The sequence below is a fragment of the Nelumbo lutea genome, chromosome 1 (genome assembly GCF_056320005.1).
Source record: "Nelumbo lutea isolate HS-2025 chromosome 1, American lotus-T2T, whole genome shotgun sequence".
Lineage (NCBI taxonomy): Eukaryota > Viridiplantae > Streptophyta > Magnoliopsida > Proteales > Nelumbonaceae > Nelumbo > Nelumbo lutea.
This window is the reverse complement of record NC_142684.1, coordinates 188,138,405-188,155,762: the sequence shown is the minus strand read 5'-3', so window position 1 is coordinate 188,155,762 and position 17,358 is coordinate 188,138,405. Positions and strand designations below refer to the sequence as shown.

The following is a 17,358-nucleotide window of genomic DNA, read 5'->3' as shown; positions in this document are numbered from 1 at the left end:
TATACGAATGATGTCACATTATTACAATAGATGTGCCAGAATTAGGTAACAAGCTTAAAAGAAACTTTCTACATTAATTCTGGTACTTTGTATATTGATCTCCTGTGTTGGTCATTCACCAAGTATTAATTCTTATTCTCATGGTGGTTTTCCCTTTTCTACTATTTTGTTGATGATATGGGCAAGCAATCACAAAAGCAGCAGGGTTTAGAAAATTATACGAGCAATGACAAGATTAATTAGAAAAATGGTTCTAGTCAGTGGTGGGGGAAAACAGGATCTAGGCACTACATTTGGTGCAAATGGAATTTATGATGGTTATGCAGCAGAACATAAACAATATCATCTGACAAAAAGAGAGTAAAAATCCAGCATCTTGAAGAGGATAACAAAGTACTATCTACAAGTTACTCTTTTTCAGCTTCCTCTTTCTTATGCTCCAAATACCTGTCATAAAGAAAGCACAAGCAACTGAGTTACTATTATTCCAATGTGATTCCATGCATGTGGGTGTGAAATATATTTAAAGCATTCTGGCTTATAGAAACCCAACAATAAAACAAATGGTCATTAGAGTCAAAATCATGAAAATTTGAGCAATTCCCATCCAAAAGATTTGCAGTATTTCCTTTTCACGAGGCATCTAGTGCACACATGTCAAATAAAGAGTAGAAAGCGCATAATTGCACAGTTGGAGTGAGGTAATAATTGTTTTTTGTAGAAATTAATTTCCTTACCCCTGAGCCCTAGCCCAACGTGAGAGTTGATAAAGCTGCACTGTCTCATTTGAGGCATGACATGCTAGAAGCAGATAATTGCGTGGCTGTACCATCCATGCAAACCTCATGAACAACCCCGAATAAATACACATTGCTGCATTACCACATTAAAGGTGAAATTACAGTCTAGTTCTATCACAAGGGCAAAGGGAAGAGATACTTTTCAAATTCACACTTTTTAACCTGCAGTCATATTTCCGGATATCATTTCAGGAGGCTTCTGCATGTCCACCAAGCCCTATAGATGAAACCAGCTACAATTATGAGTTGGAATGAAATGAATCATTAAAGAATAATCCAGTTCATAAGAATTATATGTAGATAAACAAGGAAATAGTTATCATTAGGTGCCATTGGTAATGTTTCAAAAAAAAAGTTTACTGTTCCAGGAGCAGAGCTCCTCCAGTAACAGAAAAAATGCTAGAAAGTAAAAACCTTTCTTTGGAGTGTAAGCAAATGCAAGCAGAATTATCAGAACTAGCCCAAATGTTGATAGAGAAATACACAGGTTAGTGGATCAGCATTTAAGCAGTTTGACCTCGGGGTCCAACTGGTACAGACTACAAATAATCCATACATCTGAGATTTTCTCAGCCTCCATATTAAATATATTAACTTAACCTACATTTTTCAAAACTATATTATTGAATTTTAACCTTTTTGGGACAGTTTTGCCTTCTATCGGATATTTCCCCTCCCGAATTACTATAGTCATTGAGTGGAATGGACCGAGGAAACCCCTGCCCTTTACTATTTCTTTGTCACACACAACCAGCTCCACTTTTTATCCTTTTCCTTGCACACCTAATCGCCTTGTTTACAGAAAGCCAAGGAAAATTTACCCACTATTTTCTGAAAAACTGAATCTGAAGAACTTTTAAGCTTGAAGATTCTTGGTTTTAATAACAAGTTGTATCAAATATGTACATCTGTAAAAAGTTGTAATGCTATGAACTACAGTGAATGAGCCTGAAAAAGAGTGGTAATAACTAGACGAAGTTTTGAATCTTACAGCAACAACGAAGCCCCAATTCGCAACAGGACCCCAAAAATGAGTTGTTTTGGGACCCACAGGACTGTTCAAGAAAGCTCGGAAGGCCGACATTTAAAACTAATGCCGTCCAGACACCTGTATAATGATCCAATTATAGTCAGTTTAAAGCTTTTTTTTTTTCAATAGTAGATATAAAATGCATTAAGAAAGGAGATAATGATGATAACTCAGGAATGAAATGCAAACCTAGAAAAATAGACATTTTATAGTGGACTTCATTACAGTAGTAAAAAGTAATACTTTTTCATAATCAACAGTAATCAAGAGATTATTATTGAAGTGTCAAGAAAAAAGGTGGGTGAATCCCCTTTATCTAAGATGGGTAAAGGGGGAGTCGGAAATCACAGCACCAGGCTAACAAACCATAATCCAGAGTATACAAGGCAGCCTTACTGCTCAAAACCCAGGGCCCGGAGGCCCCAAACAAGGCTCTCTTTGTCCACTCCACCCCTAGTAACAAGAATTACTATTTGACATTATAAAAACTGCAAAGGTGCAATTCTAGACTGCACAAGGACAGCAAGAAGAAAATGTAACATAACAGACACATCTTCAATTTTAATTCTTTTTTGAATGTAAAGTTATTGGACTTTATCAATATCAGAGAAGAGAATGGTATCTACAATCAGAAGATGATTATCCGAATTTGTTAGGCTAGCCATAAATACCTAACCCCATCTTGTATAACATCAAGAATGTGAAAAAGGGCAGCCCAGTGCGTAAGGCTCCCACCAATGAGGGGTCTGGGGAGAGACAGATGTACACACCTTACCCCTGCACATACAGAGAGGTGGTTTCCAAGATTTGAACCCTGGTCACCCAGGTCACAAAACCCAACCATTGAGCCAAGGCCCACCGCCATAATGACATCAAGAATGTGAACCCCAAATATAGTTGTACCCTATTCACCCCTTGTTTAGCTGAAGAGTCATCCAAACGGATTACTGTTCTTTGGAACCAAGTAAATGTAACATTCAGCTCTCTTGACAAGTGTTTTTTTTAGTCAATAATCTCTTGACAAGTGTTCGATTTCCCTTATTGCATGCTGGTAGTACTATGATTCTTGACTATTATTCCTCAGCCAGCGTAGTACCACCTTAGAATCTCCTTCCACCACTATTGCTGAAATTAGGATTTTCCAAGCTTCAACTCTGTAGCACTGCTAGTAGTTTAGCTCTTGTAGAGTCTTCCATACCTATAGACTATACAAACATGCATAGAATGGCTCTATATCTGTTTCTAAAGATCCATCCAATTCCACAAATGCCAGAATTCTCCATGCTGCATCCATTAAAGTTTAATTTGTTTTGGTTCAAAGCTTCAACCTTTGTAATATGACTAGTAGTTCAGCTATTATAGTCTCCCATACCTATAGGACCTGAATACAAGTATAGAATGGCTCCATATCTCTCTGTTTCTAAAGATTCCTCCCTCCTATGCCAGATTCCAGGGTTCCCCATGTTGCATCGAACAAAATTTAATTTAATTTAGTTCAAAGTGGTGGGCACCACTCCATATTGAAGATGAATGAGCCACAACATGCCACCATCTCAAGATAAGGGGTGCAGTGCAACTTGGATTGGCCCAAGTTAACATTTTACACTGTTTCGGGTCAGGGCCCATTGAAATTTTGACAAAATCCCAACCCTATTGTGCATCTCCATAATGTCTTTCATCTTTTCTTGAGTGGGTTGAAGAAAGATGCCTTGAAGAGACTCTTCATAACTCCTGGTGGAGTCCACCTGCTACCAAAGAGAGAAAGAAACCAACCTAAGATAATGAAAACATAATGGCAGGAGATTAGTAGATGGGAAGTGGATGCACACTTGCATTACAGAGAAAACACTTGTGGGGTGACAAACAACAATTAGGTTTTCTATTTGAAGTGTCTCACAAGTGTTGATTTTCAAATGGAAAACCTCCCAACAAGAAGCCTTGATTTTAGCTAGGGCTGTAACCAAATCATATTTGGATCAGATTACATCAGCATCAAATTCTGATCTGATTGTCAAACCTTTGGATCTGAAATCAACACATTGGGTTTTGGATTACATTTGGGTTTAACCTGCATCCATATTATTGTGTTTAAAATGACAATAATTTAAAAAAAAAGTTAATAAAACTAATTATTTTTATCAGTGACAAATGTATATAAATATAAAATATTAAAATTATCAGTGACAAAGTTTATATTGTATATAATATACGTACACACATAATTATACTACACACACACACACACACACACACACACACACACACACACATATATATAAAATAATAAATTTTTATCGGACTTAGATTTTAATTGGATCAGGTGGGGTTAAATCCACATCCGATCCAATTATTAATCTGATGATGCAAGTTCTAAGTTCTAACATCCAAATCCAGGATAATCAGATTTGGAATTGAATCAGGTATTGGGCTTTTTAAGTCCATTGACTATAGACCTGTTAATGGGCCAGGTAGCCTGATGGCCTGGCTCATACTTGATCAAGCTTGAACAAGATTTTAGGCATGCGGGCTTGGGCTTTCTCAAAAAGAACAGCCCAAGCCCGACCGAATAATATTTTATATAATATATATTTTTTACTTTGTTCCTCTTCTCTTTTCTACATTTTTTTTATATCTTTTAAAGGGATACACAATGGGGGGTAGCCCATCCCCCAACCCATAACCCCCCAACCTAGGTGCAGGCGGGATTTGATCCCAAGTCTCCACTACGACCAGCAGGAGACCTTACCAACCAATTGGTTGGCACCTTGCAACCTCTTCTCTTTTCTCAAGTCATAGTGAGATCTTTCAATATTTTTGGGTTTGAGGTCATTTAACATAAATAAATCACTTTTATTGTTGAATAAAAATAAAAAAATCTTGTCCAATTTTTTTGTCAGGCTTTAGGCTTTATACGAGGGTTGGTCTCGGGATAAAGATCTATATCTGATGGTCAGGCTGGGTTCAAGCTTGGGCCTAAATATATCCTGTTAATATAGAGGCAAAGCTTGGCCTGAACCTGGCCTGGCTTGACCGGTGAATTGGTCTAAATGACAGCCCTAATCTTAGGTTCATCTAGCCTGTTCCAGATGGTTCTTACTGAAAAAGCATGTGATAGATTAGGACATTGGGTTGACTTGGGAGAACCTTAAACGAGGCACAAGAATTATTACTTTTGTATACTCAAAATCCCATAAGCCTCTTCTAAGTTCCAAATCCTAGGAACTTAGATAAAAAGATGTAACAATAGATGGTTTTGTGCTTATAGGATGAAAGGGAATAAATGATGGGGAAGCACTCCTTCAATGGTCTATCTCCCCACCAGATATCTTTGCAAAACTTAGTCATGTTCCCAGAGCATACATCATACCAGTATGTTATTAGAAGGTAAGAAGCAAGCCTGAAATAACTTTCCATGAAGAGGCTAACAAAGCTTAGAGGCCATCCTCACATCCCACCCATTTGTTTTCATGCCATGAATGCTCCCAATTACATTGTACCATAGCTTATCAGAGTCTAGTCTAAAGCAGATCTCCATAATCACTTGCCCAACAAAGGTCAACTTGAATTTAATTAGAAGACCATTCCATGCTTACTCAATCTTGAAGACAATCCTTTTTTTTGCCAATCTTCAGCATCTAGGTCATCCAATTATGCTTCAGGAGTCTGACCAAACCGACCAACCTAACCCAACTTGATCCGAGTTGGTTGGTTTTCATACACTGTTGGTTGATTTCGGTTTGGTAATGTATAAACCAACCAAAACCAACCCGACCTGACTATAGCCATATGGTAGTATATATCTTATATAGTATATATAATTATATTTTAAACTTTTAATATGGGCTGTTTCATTTGCATATATTTAATTATGGTTTTGTATATATCTAAATCTAATAAATTTAAATATATATATATATATATATATATATATATATATATATATGTATATTTCTGTTTTGCAAATTGCATAAAAACCAATGAATGTATATATATGTATATTTCTTTGAGAGCTGAGATACTTGCAGCTCTTGAAGGGGTACAAAGAATCAAGGATATGCATATTAACAAGCTGATCATAGAAGGAGATTCTGAAGTGGTGGTAAACTGGCTGAAAGAGGATAGTTTTAGACTTTGGAATTACAGTAATGAAAAGAGGAAATTTAAGTGTACAAATGGGTAAAAAGAAGTGCGAACTCTTTGGCAGATGGTCTAGCTAGACAAGGGGTGAACAGAAATTCTATATTTTGGGCTGTTTTGTAATTTTTGTTTTTGATGTTTAATGGTTGTTCTTGGGAGCTAAGATTGTTTAGCCCCCTCGCCCTGTAACTTTTTCATATTATTAATAGTAATACAATCCAGAGTTATTGATCAAAAAAACCAAAAAAAACAATGAATGTGGTAGAAGATTGCTGAAATAAAAATCTGTAAAAGAAAAAAATAATATTTCTTGAAGAAGGAAAGAGAGAAGAAAGAGAAGAGAAGAGATTTGAGAGAAAAGAGAGCAATAATTCCGGTTGCCCTCTTCACTATTATTTATAATTTAAAATAATGAGTACAAAGACCAATATGCCCTTATAGGGCAGCTAACACATAAAATAGCATAAAACACTTAAAATAACTGCTCAAAAAATACCCAACAATAGTGTTATGGTCCTCACTTCCTATCTAAACAATAAATAATCAAAAACTACCACTTCAAACTGCACAAAACTGTCTAAAATCTCAACACTCCCCCTCAAGTTGGGAGTAAATGTCACACATTCCCAACTTGCATAGATTGTGTTTAAGCTTGTTCTTTGCAACCCCTTTAGTGAAAACATCAGCCAACTGTAATTCAAAGGAGTCCAGTTGTCACCCTTTCTCTTATGAAGTGCCTATCAACCTCAATGTGTTTAGTCTTGTCATGTTGAATTGGATTGTGAGCAATATTGATTGCAGCTTGGTTGTCATAATATAACATCATGGGCTCCTCAACTTTTATTCCAATTTCACTTAGTAAAGACCTCACCCAAAGTAGTTCTTAAACACCATGAGCCATAGATCTATATTCAGCCTCTGCACTTGATCTAGCCACAACTAACTGTACTTTACCATGAAACTAACAAAGGTGCATACCCCTGACGTAGATCTCTTGTCATCCAAACAACCTGCCCAATCTGCATCTGTGTAGGACTCCAGTTTTAAATTTTCATGATCTGAGAAAAGAATCCCTCTACCAGGATGCTTTTTCAGGTATGCAAGTATCCTCTCGATGGCTTCCCATTATTGAACCTGAGGATCATGCATATACTGACTCACCACACTAACATAGGAAATGTCTGGACGTGCCATACATAAATATAGTAACCGGCCTACCATCCTCTGATATCTTCCCACATCCTTAACCAACTCACCATCCAAAGCATTAATTCTACGATTTGGGTCAATAGGAGTGTCAATTGGTTTAGTTCTTAGCTTCCCAATTTCCTATAGTAAATCTAACACATACTTCCTCTAAGGGATGAAAATCCTATGCTTAGATCTTGCAACCTCAATCCCTAGAAAATATTTCAGTTCACCTAGATCCTTGATCTCAAACTTTTGTTGTAGTGACTTCTTAAGTGCATCAATCTCCTTCAGATCATTTCTTGTAACAACTATATCACCTACATATACAATCAATATTGATAAGAGTCTATGTGTACCTAAAACAGATAAGTGTCCCTCTGAACCTGTCAAACCATGACCTAGGTGATTGTTTCAAACCATATAGTGATTTCTTTAGCCTACAAACTTTTCCCTTACCAACATTATCATAAAAACCAGTTGGAGTGTCCATATATACCTCCTCTTACAGATCACCATTAAGAAAAGCATTTTTAACATCAAGCTAGAATAGAGGCCATGAAGAGGTAGCTACTAGGGACAAGAGAATTCGAACTGAACTCATCTTAGCAACGGGTGCAAAAGTCTCTACGTAATCAATACCATAGGTCAGTGTATACCTTTTTGCAACCAACCTTACCTTGTACCTTTCTATACTGCCATCAGCCCTGTACTTCACAGTGAACACCCATTTGCATCCGACTGTCTCTTTGTTTGTAGGAAGATCAACTATCTCCCATGTCCGATTTTTAAACAAAGCTTCTATTTCTTCTTGCATAGCTATTTTCCACTCAAGTTTGGAGAGAGTCTCATTGACATTCTTGGGTATAGACAATCCAAGGAAGAAAGGAAGGCACGGTAGGAGGGTGATAAAGCATTATAGAAAAGATGGTGTGAAATGCAATGGGTTGTACACTTTCTCTTCCCTTTGCGAAGTGCAATGGGAAGATCAAGATCAATGGGGTCGGTTGCAACAACAGTGTTAGGTACAAAAACATCATTATCAGGGGAAATAACGGGCTTAGGCTCAAGGGAAATACCTGAAACTGTATCAATCAAACATGAGATCTCAGATGGACTGAAGAAGAGTGGTGCAGGTTCTTCTATCTGAGCATGTGTGGGGTCAATCCTCTTTTGCCAATGTTGATAGGACTGTGAAGTTGGCAGTAGTGGATCAGGCAATGGGATTGGAGCTGGTGATGATGGAACATGTGGATCAGATGAAGGAATAAATGAAATAGGAAGAGGGACAGGTTGTGAGTTCTCCCCAAAACACTACCCCTGAGGAGAACCACCAGAGAAAAAGAAAGTAGACTCAAAGGAGGTAATATCCATGGTGACAAACCTGCTCCTCAACACTGGATTCAACAATACCCCTTTTGGTTTTGAGCATACCCAAGGGAAACACAACTCTTGGCCTTCGTATCCAATTTCTTACGATGAGGACCAAGAATGTGAACAAAAGGAAATACACCCATAGACTCTCGAAGGCATATGAAATATCTCCCCATATAGAAAAAGCAGGATAAAAGGTGCCTTAAACCCCAAAATACATGAAGAGCACGGTTAATCAAATTCACAGCTATGAAAACTGCATCCCCCCAAAAACGAATAGGAACTGAGGCACACACTATAAGGCTTCTTGCCACCTCTACAATGTGTCTGTTTTTCCTCTTTGCTACCCCACTCTGTTGCGGTGTATATGCACAACTACTCTAATGAACCACACCATGCTCCAAAAAATATGTTGCCGAGTCCTTCTCGAAGTATTCTCTAGCATTATCTAATCTGAAGACTTCAGTCCTCACTCCAAATTGTGTGTGAACCATTTGGTAGAACTGTCACACCAAAATAGGTACTTCATCATGTGATCTCATCAATTATATCCAAGAGTACTGTGAATGATCATCCACAAACAAGAGAAAATAACAATAACCACCCATGGAAGAAATGTGGTAAGGTCCCATACATCAGTGTGAACAATATCAAAAGCAAAAGAACTTCTTTTATTACTTAGCTTAAAAGAATGTCTACAATGCTTTTTCAACTGACAACTTTCAAATTCCAAACTAGACAACTGGATAGACTCAAACAACTTTGGAAACAAAGACCTTAATGAAATGAAAGAAAGATGACTCAAACGATTATGCCAGAGCATAATCTGACTCACTGACTTTGAACCACTACTACTACTGCTACTAACATGGTGGCTCTGATGTCTTGGAATCTCATCCAAAAGGTAGACTCCATTCACCTCATGACCACTCCCAATCGTCCTCTTTGATTCCAGATCCTACAAAACACAATTACTAGGAAGGATGGTCATTGAACAGTTCAAAGTTTTACCAGAGAGCTTACAAAAAGAAGATTAGTATGGAGTCTAGGGACATGTAAGATAGAGGATAAAGTAATGTCATTAGTCACTCTAACAGTCCCTTTCCTAGCAATGGGAATATGAGAACCATCTATTGTAGAAACTCTATATTCTCTACTAGAGCCCAACTGGTAAGAACTAAAAAGGGTAGGCATATTGGTCATGTGCTCAGATGCTCTAAGTCTATAATCGAAGGAGGTCTCTCCTTACCTGAAGTCAATGCATGATTTGCAACCGCATATGAACTACATGCATGAGCAAAGGAAATAGTGTGATTGGCTCCTGCACTGTGTTGTCCGTCTGAAGAACTAGAACTAGTTAAATCCTTCTTACTCATAAGCTGTCTATACTTCTCCAATTCAGTTCTCACTGCTGCCGCTGCAATGGACTCCAAATCAACTTGGTAAAGGGGTCTCGAAGAGTCCTATAATTGCCACATTTGCATTTCCCTTCTTGTTCTTAACCCGAGCTGGTATGAGATGAGGGTAAAGCTTCCAACAAGTGTCTCTAGTATGCTTTGTCTTCTTGCAGTAGTTACACACCAAGTCCTTGTCCTCCCTCCTAGCCTCACTACTCCCCTTGTCTCCATTTAGCTTACATTTAACTATACTAATCATAGTTGACTGACCTATCCCAGACTGTCTCAACATGACATTCCTCCTGCTCTCCTCTCCAGAGACAAAGGCATAAGCTTGAGAAAGAGTCACACTTTTCTCTAGAAAGGAGGTGTTGCATAGCAATGTCGAATTCATGGTTCAACTTAGCCAAGAACTCAAAAACCCTATTCTTTTCTACCAACCCCTGATAGGTTGTTGCATCCTTCATACTCTCCCAAACCAAGTTTCTAAGTGGTCTATCTCCTGCTAAAGAGTTTTCAACGTGGAGAAATACATGGAAAGAGGTCCAGCTCCCTATTTTGTATTAATCGCCTGATTCCTTAACTAATAGGCTCTAGTTACATTTTGTTTCTGGGAATAGGTTTCAGTCACTCCATCCTAAATCTCCTTTGCAATATTAGCTCACAAGAAATTTTTACCAATATGAGGTAACATAGAGTTACACAGCTAGGTCATCACCATGTAATTCTCTTGTACCCACTGGGAAGGATCTGTATCAGGTTTCTTCTCCTCCCCAGTGATGTACCCTAGTTTCCCACGAGCACCAATGACCATCTTGGCTGATTGTGTCCATTCTAGGTAATTTGTACCATCAAATTTCACTGTAGTAATGATTCCAGACCCAAAATATCACTACTACCTCCAACACCTAAACCCATGTTACCAATGGACTTCTGCTCGGTACTCCAACTCTCCATTTAACTTCAAACAACTCCTAGCCAGGAAATAACCAAGTAGAAAGCCTCCAAGATCAAATCGGTCTCACACACAAGGGTAACATACTTTTCATGAAGAAGAAACCCCTATCCAAAGAGAAATCTTTGTCCTCCCACTATCTTCCACCGAAGAGAAATATGAATTGGTCACTCTAGAGGGCTAAAAAACTCCCTGAAATCTAACCGCCCCCTATAGAATACCTAGAGAAGTCCAACGATACCTGAGCGCCCAAGATTAGATCAAAATTGAAGAGTCCAACTTGACTAGGACTCTTCCCCACATTCCAGTTCTTCCTGATTTTGATACCAAAACATAGATCACCCTCCTGATGACTAGAAAACACCAAAAAAATCCAAGAACTGGGCAATTTGAAGTAGATCGATCAGCCCTTTATCTCCTCATGCAATCGACTGATCTAGGACTACATGGAAGAACTCCAAGAAACCCTAGTCGAGTTCTGATACCAAGTAGAAGATTGCTGAAATAAAAATCTGTAAAAGAAAAAATAATATTTCTTGAAGAAGGAAAGAGAGAAGAAAGAGAAGAGAAGAGGTTTGAGAGAAAAGAGAGCAATAATTCTGGCCGCCCTCTTCACTATTATTTATAGTTTAAAATAATGAGCACAAAGACCAATATGACCTTATAGGGCGGTTAACACATAAAACACTTAAAATAACTGCTCAAAAAGGACTCAACAAGAGTGTTGTGGTCCCCACTCCCTATCTAAACAATAAATAATAAAAAAACTACCACTGCAAACTGCACAAAACTGTCTAAAACCTCAACAAATGTAAATATGTATTTCGGTTTTCCATGATATATATGTATATTATAATATATAATAATATTATATATTGTATATTATATTATATTATATACATATATTTCTGTATATAATATTATATATATCATTTACCACCTTTTGGTCCAACCTGATCAAACTGAGAAACTGACTCTTCATGTTTGTGTTGGTTTTCATTCATGGTCAGTTGGTTTTAACTCAGGTGGCCAATTTCTCAACCCAACCAGGTCGTTTTGGTTGGCCAAACAGCTTGCAACCACCCCATGTACAGCCCTAACTGTGGATGCTATCATGAAAGCTATATGTAATACCAGAACAAGTAAGGATAACAAAAATCAAACCAGTAAGGATTGAAAAAGTAATTATGGCAATCCATCTTAGCCATAAGTAACCCACAGGCAAGGGGACTTCTACAATAGCTGAACTGTTAGTGGTGTTACAAGGATGAGGCTGGGAAGACTATTCAGCTTTAGTTCTTTGACAGAGGAAGGTGATTCCAAGGTGGCAAGGAACATGGCAAATTAGGGCTCGTTTTTTTTTTTTTTTTGTGGGGGGGGGGGGGGATAATTCTGAGAATGCTTTGTAAAAAGTTAAAAGAAAGGTGTAGGTGACAGATATTAGCCCACATTGTGGGAATGCTTGTCATTCTTGTATGTATATTATTCTTTTATTCATATCTAATCATCAGTTACCAATAAAAAACAATTGTAACAGCAGAAGAAATTTGGATTTTAACCATAATGCTAAGCTACTCCTCAGGATTGACATTTTAAACCAGCCCCACAGCATCTAGGCCATCCAATTGTGCTTCAGGGCTTCTCGGCTGACAAGTGCAAAACAATGAATAAAGACCCTCAAGACCACCATATCATGACTCCATAAATGAGAAAAGAAACTAATGTCAACTTGTCATACATTTTTGGACACTTATCTTAGCTATTATTAAACATTTCATTTGGGCGTAATACCTTATATTTCACTCACTAACTTCCATTTGTGCTCTTTAAAATCCTCACTGGTCGATGGTTTTGTCTGAATCTGCCTTCTATTTCAATATATGTTGTAATAGAGGCATTACCAAAATTAAATAATATCAATATTACAGTACAGTGTATGTATGTATCTTGTTTTGCTTGAGGAATAACAAATCCATTAATCATGTTTGCTATCATTATAGAGTGGAAGAGACCTGGGGCAAAATCCTATAGACTCTCTGAATCTTTTGTGTGACCTCAAACTGCTTAATTGAATTAGTGAGATGATAATGCGCCGTGCTATGTTACCCAAATATGGCAAGGACTGCTGGCATGATATGGCACAAATGTAGAGGATTTATTCCTTTGATCTTGAACGCCACTGCCCAAGGAACTTGACATCAAAGGAATAAATGCACATTTGAAGGGAAGGATACCTCAATTGTGACAAATCCTCTAGATTTGTAGACTTGTTTAGACTAAAAGAAACATGAATTTGCAAATTTTGTCTATCTCAAAACATTCCCCTATGCAAACAAGACGTTGATGCATGAATTGTATAATGATGTTTAGAGACCATTTAACTCAGAATCTCCAGCTACAGAAACAATCATCCATGCTATTTTAGATGTGAAGTTATGGGTATTGTCATATCTAGGCTTAAGGACCTATCATAGAAAACAACTAAATAATCAGTAATAAAACCTATCCAAGTAGTAAATACTAAATGAAAATGAGAAGCCATTCTATGGGATATGGCCAAATTAAAGTTTCAGGCAGAATTGGGTGATAGTATTAAGTGTTCAGTAGTACAATATCTTTTTCCTTAACATTAATCTCTCTGAGTAGAATGGCAGGCAAACTGAAAAAAAAAATAATAATAATAATTAAGGGAGCTGGATTGTTGAGTTATAAGGTAGAGACAAAAGAAAACATACTTTTATAAAAGTAAACTAAAAATACAAAATATGCCAATATAAGCCCTAAGAAGCAAAGAGCAAGCATGCAATATTAATCATTTCCATTTAACAGTGAAATAGAGAAAAGTTCTTACACTCATGTTGGCATCCAAAATTTTTTAGAATATTTCCTATGTGATAGCAGGAAAAATAAGAATTTATTGGATATCAGCTCTTACCTAAAAAATGGCATTGATTGATGGCGTCAAGCCATAACAACTAAATTGAATGGAATGAAGCGAAAAAAAAACACTAAATTGAATGGAGACCAACAATAATAGATAATAGAAGCAATATAAACACAGAACTTATGGAAGCTCAGAAACATAGAAATTAGGTTTTGAGCCGAAATTGCTCAGTTGATTGAAATGCATCTTGGCGAGTTCGTAGATTTAATCCCGGATTATACACCAGAAAGGTAGCATAGTAACCGGGGAAATTAAACCGACTTGTGAAATGAACTAACCAATTAGATTGAGTTTTCAGGACTATGGAAAGGATAATCTGGTGAACGATGATTAACATTCATTTCTGAATCATGAATAATAATTGGAAACTGATGTATAATACCTCCATACACAATTTATCTACTTATCTAGGCAAAATTCTAAATCTTATCCTTACAGCAATGAGAAAGAATGCAAGTTAGAAAAGTAGAAAGAAATGGGGTTCTAAGCAACGTTCTGGTTATCTGCAAGCAAGTTTTATATATCAAACAAGCATCAATAGATCATTTCATAAAAACAATAACAATTAAGAGAGAGAGAGAGAGTTGCCTGTAATGGTTGAAACTAGGGAGACGGAGACAGAGAGCAAGAGAACGGAAGAGGAATTGGTTTCGCAGAAAGGAGGAGGAACTGATCGAGGTTCCCTTCCCTTCCGTCGTTGTCTGCGTATGACTTGACCTTTTCCGAACGATTATTAACAAGAGCAATGTTGAGCACTTGCATAAAGATGGTAATTTGCGCAAGAGTTCTCAACCGTCTGATGGTGCTTGAATTTGACCATGGGGCTTGTCATTAGGTGGGTGAGTTGAAAATTACTTTGTTTGATACTGATGCAGTTGCATATTATCTCTCTTTTCGCCCATTATCTGCCGTCTAAGTCTAAGAACTCGGCGCCTCTTTGCAACAAAACTCGTTTATCGTTTCGTATTTCGTTACATGATTATATGATGCTGTACTTGTCACCAAAAACCAATCCACCCACCTACCTCCTCATGGTAGGTCGTCGATCAGGCATCAACCGGATCGGATCGGATCGTTTTTCCGATACAGAGGATCCGAATTCAACCCGATACCTGCGGATATCTAAAACATAGATTTTAATTGAATCATTTATATGCTTCGGGTATCCGTTTAAAATTGATACAAATTTCAGTAACTTTGTGTAAAATTAAATCTAATTATAAAATAAAAAATGGGAAAATATATGATACCGGAAAGACATGATACCAATCAAAACACCCATATTGTGAATCTGATGAGTACCACTTGATTAGTCATCTCTCTTATGATAGCGGTTGATTGGCCGCAAGATTTGCTATTATGATGTCTTTTTGGTATCATAATTGAAATCATAAAAATATATATTATAAATAAAACTAAATAAATTTATCAAATACATGTTCAATATAATTCTAAAGAATTATAATATTAAAAAAATAATATAAAATGATATTTTTATATATAATAATATTAAAATAGTATTTTAATTCTAATAATTTTATATATAATCAAATCAAATAATATCTAAATTCATTCTGATTAATAAATGCATCATATTTTTAGACTTGATTCAATACAATTGTAATTAAACAAATATCTGAATTTCTTATTAAAATGGGAGCAGATGTTGAAGCGGGTAAAAAACAATCCAACTATTGACAACGCATTTGGCAATTGGCACTCAACACTGGCAGCTATAATATTAATAATACCCGTATACCTCACCAACTGTCTCTCTTTGTAGAAATTGTGAAGGTGATGATGGTAGGGCCTTGTCATGGCTTATTTGAATAAGGGAGATTGAGAGGGTGTTTGGCATTATGGTGTTATAGGTAAGGATTAAAATTTTGCAGTGTATAGCCATGTTGCTATTAAGGTTTTTTATTTTTTTTATTTTTTTTTAAGATTATATTTTAAGGTCTTGTTCGCTTTTTGGTAAGTTACTTATTCGGCCAAGTGCATTTACCTAGGTAAGTATTTCTTAAAAAAGACTTACCCGGGTAAGCGCATTTACCCATGTTCTTTTATTTCCCATGCAAACAATACAATAACCATTTTAACCATAAAAATCCATTATTATAAGGGGTATTTTTGTCATTTTCAAGTATTGGCAACTTTCCCCTAGGGTGGAAAAGTTATTTACTCACGTAGGAGATGGGTATCACTTACCCAAGTAAATGATACACAAGAAAATAAACATTCCCTAGTCCCCACATTAATCTGAAAAAAAGAATATGTGATGATTATTGGTCAGTGGAAAGCAAAATCCCATTGACCAACTTTTCCCCCTCTCAAAATCTAGAAAAAAGAACACCTCCTAAATGTTAATAAACTTTGTTTCTAGCCCCCTCTTAATTCTAAAACAATAAGGCCATGTTCGTTTTTCAGTAAGTTACTTACCCAGGTAAATGCAGTTACCTAGGTAAGGTTTTCCTAGTAAACACTTACCTGGGTAAGTACCTTTACCCATGTTCTTTTATTTCTCATGTAAATGAGGCAATGACCATTTTACCCAAAAAATCTATTATTAAAAATGGCATTTTTGTCTCATTCAAGTGTTGTCAACTTTCCCCCTAGGTGGGAAAGTTATTTTACCCACTGGGTAAGTGATACCCAGGAAAATAAACTTTCCCTGGTCTTCATATAAATCTGAAAAAAGAATATGGGATTCTTGGTGAATGAGAACCAAAATCCCATTGACCAACTTTCCCCCTCTCAAGAATCCAAAAAAGAACACCCCCTAAAAAATAAAGCGGTAGGTTAAATTACTAATACACCCTCTTTTTACCTGTTAGGGTGTATAGATATTTTGAAACTTGGTTATAGGAGTATTGTGTTTGCACTCTATTCATGCATTTGAAATGAGAAAAGAAATGACATTTTGGACATAGATTACAATGTTAAATTGTTTATTGTTGTCTATTATATATAAACACTAGTAGACACCTATGACACTTCCCATAGGCAGAAAACATTGAAATGTTGTTTTTGTTTAAAAGGCACTTTCACATTATTCAAGGAAAAAAATACAAAATATTTGTATTTGATCAACCAATCAAATAAGATTTTAGTTTGTTTTAGTGAAAATTTCTATATGGCACTTATGCCGCAAAGAAACAGCTCCACACCACCATACAACACAACATGAATTGTTTTTGACATGACCACTAGCCATAGTAAATCAATTGTTTTATCATGAAAAAACAACTTTCATATAATTTTACTAAATCTATAGAACTTTCCATGAGATGAAAAGAGAGAAATCATTGAGTTTGAATGTGTGGAGTGAGAAAAGTTGACATTTCAATGAATCCCAAAAAAGCCCAGTGATCCCAAGCTTTCATTGTTTTTTCTTACATGGTGAGATAGTTTGTTTGCATTTTATTAGCCTTGTAGAGGCAAGAATACAACTTGATTTTAATTTCTTTTGATACACACACATTAGAAGAGAAACTAGTCTAAAAGATGCCCCCTAGTCCATATGGGAGCAATTT

General features: G+C 36.5%; 1 protein-coding gene across 2 annotated transcripts; it reads right to left on the bottom strand.

The window, feature by feature from the left end:
• Window positions 1-206: 206 nt before the first annotated feature.
• LOC148879919 (mitochondrial pyruvate carrier 1) lies at window positions 207-14,828 on the bottom strand. Of its 2 annotated transcripts, XM_088961671.1 has the most exons (5): window positions 14,414-14,828; window positions 1,792-1,908; window positions 963-1,017; window positions 738-873; window positions 207-447 (listed from the first exon to the last, which is right to left on the bottom strand). In XM_088961671.1, exons 2-5 carry the CDS (start codon window positions 1,882-1,884, stop codon window positions 408-410), a joined length of 324 nt encoding a protein of 107 aa, XP_088817797.1. In that variant the 5' UTR covers window positions 1,885-1,908; window positions 14,414-14,828; the 3' UTR covers window positions 207-407. The 2 variants fall into 2 exon arrangements, with proteins under 2 accessions (XP_088817797.1, XP_088817798.1); XM_088961672.1 differs by lacking the exon at window positions 207-447 and having other exon boundaries at window positions 734-873.
• Window positions 14,829-17,358: the final 2,530 nt, after the last annotated feature.

Excerpts from the sequence above, each read along its gene's own strand:
- LOC148879919 (XM_088961671.1), bottom strand. The coding sequence starts at position 1,884 with ATGTCGGCCTTCCGAGCTTTCTTGAACAGTCCTGTGGGTCCCAAAACA. Across the intron at positions 874-962 it reads ATCCGGAAATATGACTGCAG|CAATGTGTATTTATTCGGGG; the intron begins GTTAAAAAGTGT and ends GTGGTAATGCAG. Across the intron at positions 448-737 it reads CGTTGGGCTAGGGCTCAGGG|GTATTTGGAGCATAAGAAAG; the intron begins GTAAGGAAATTA and ends TCTTTATGACAG.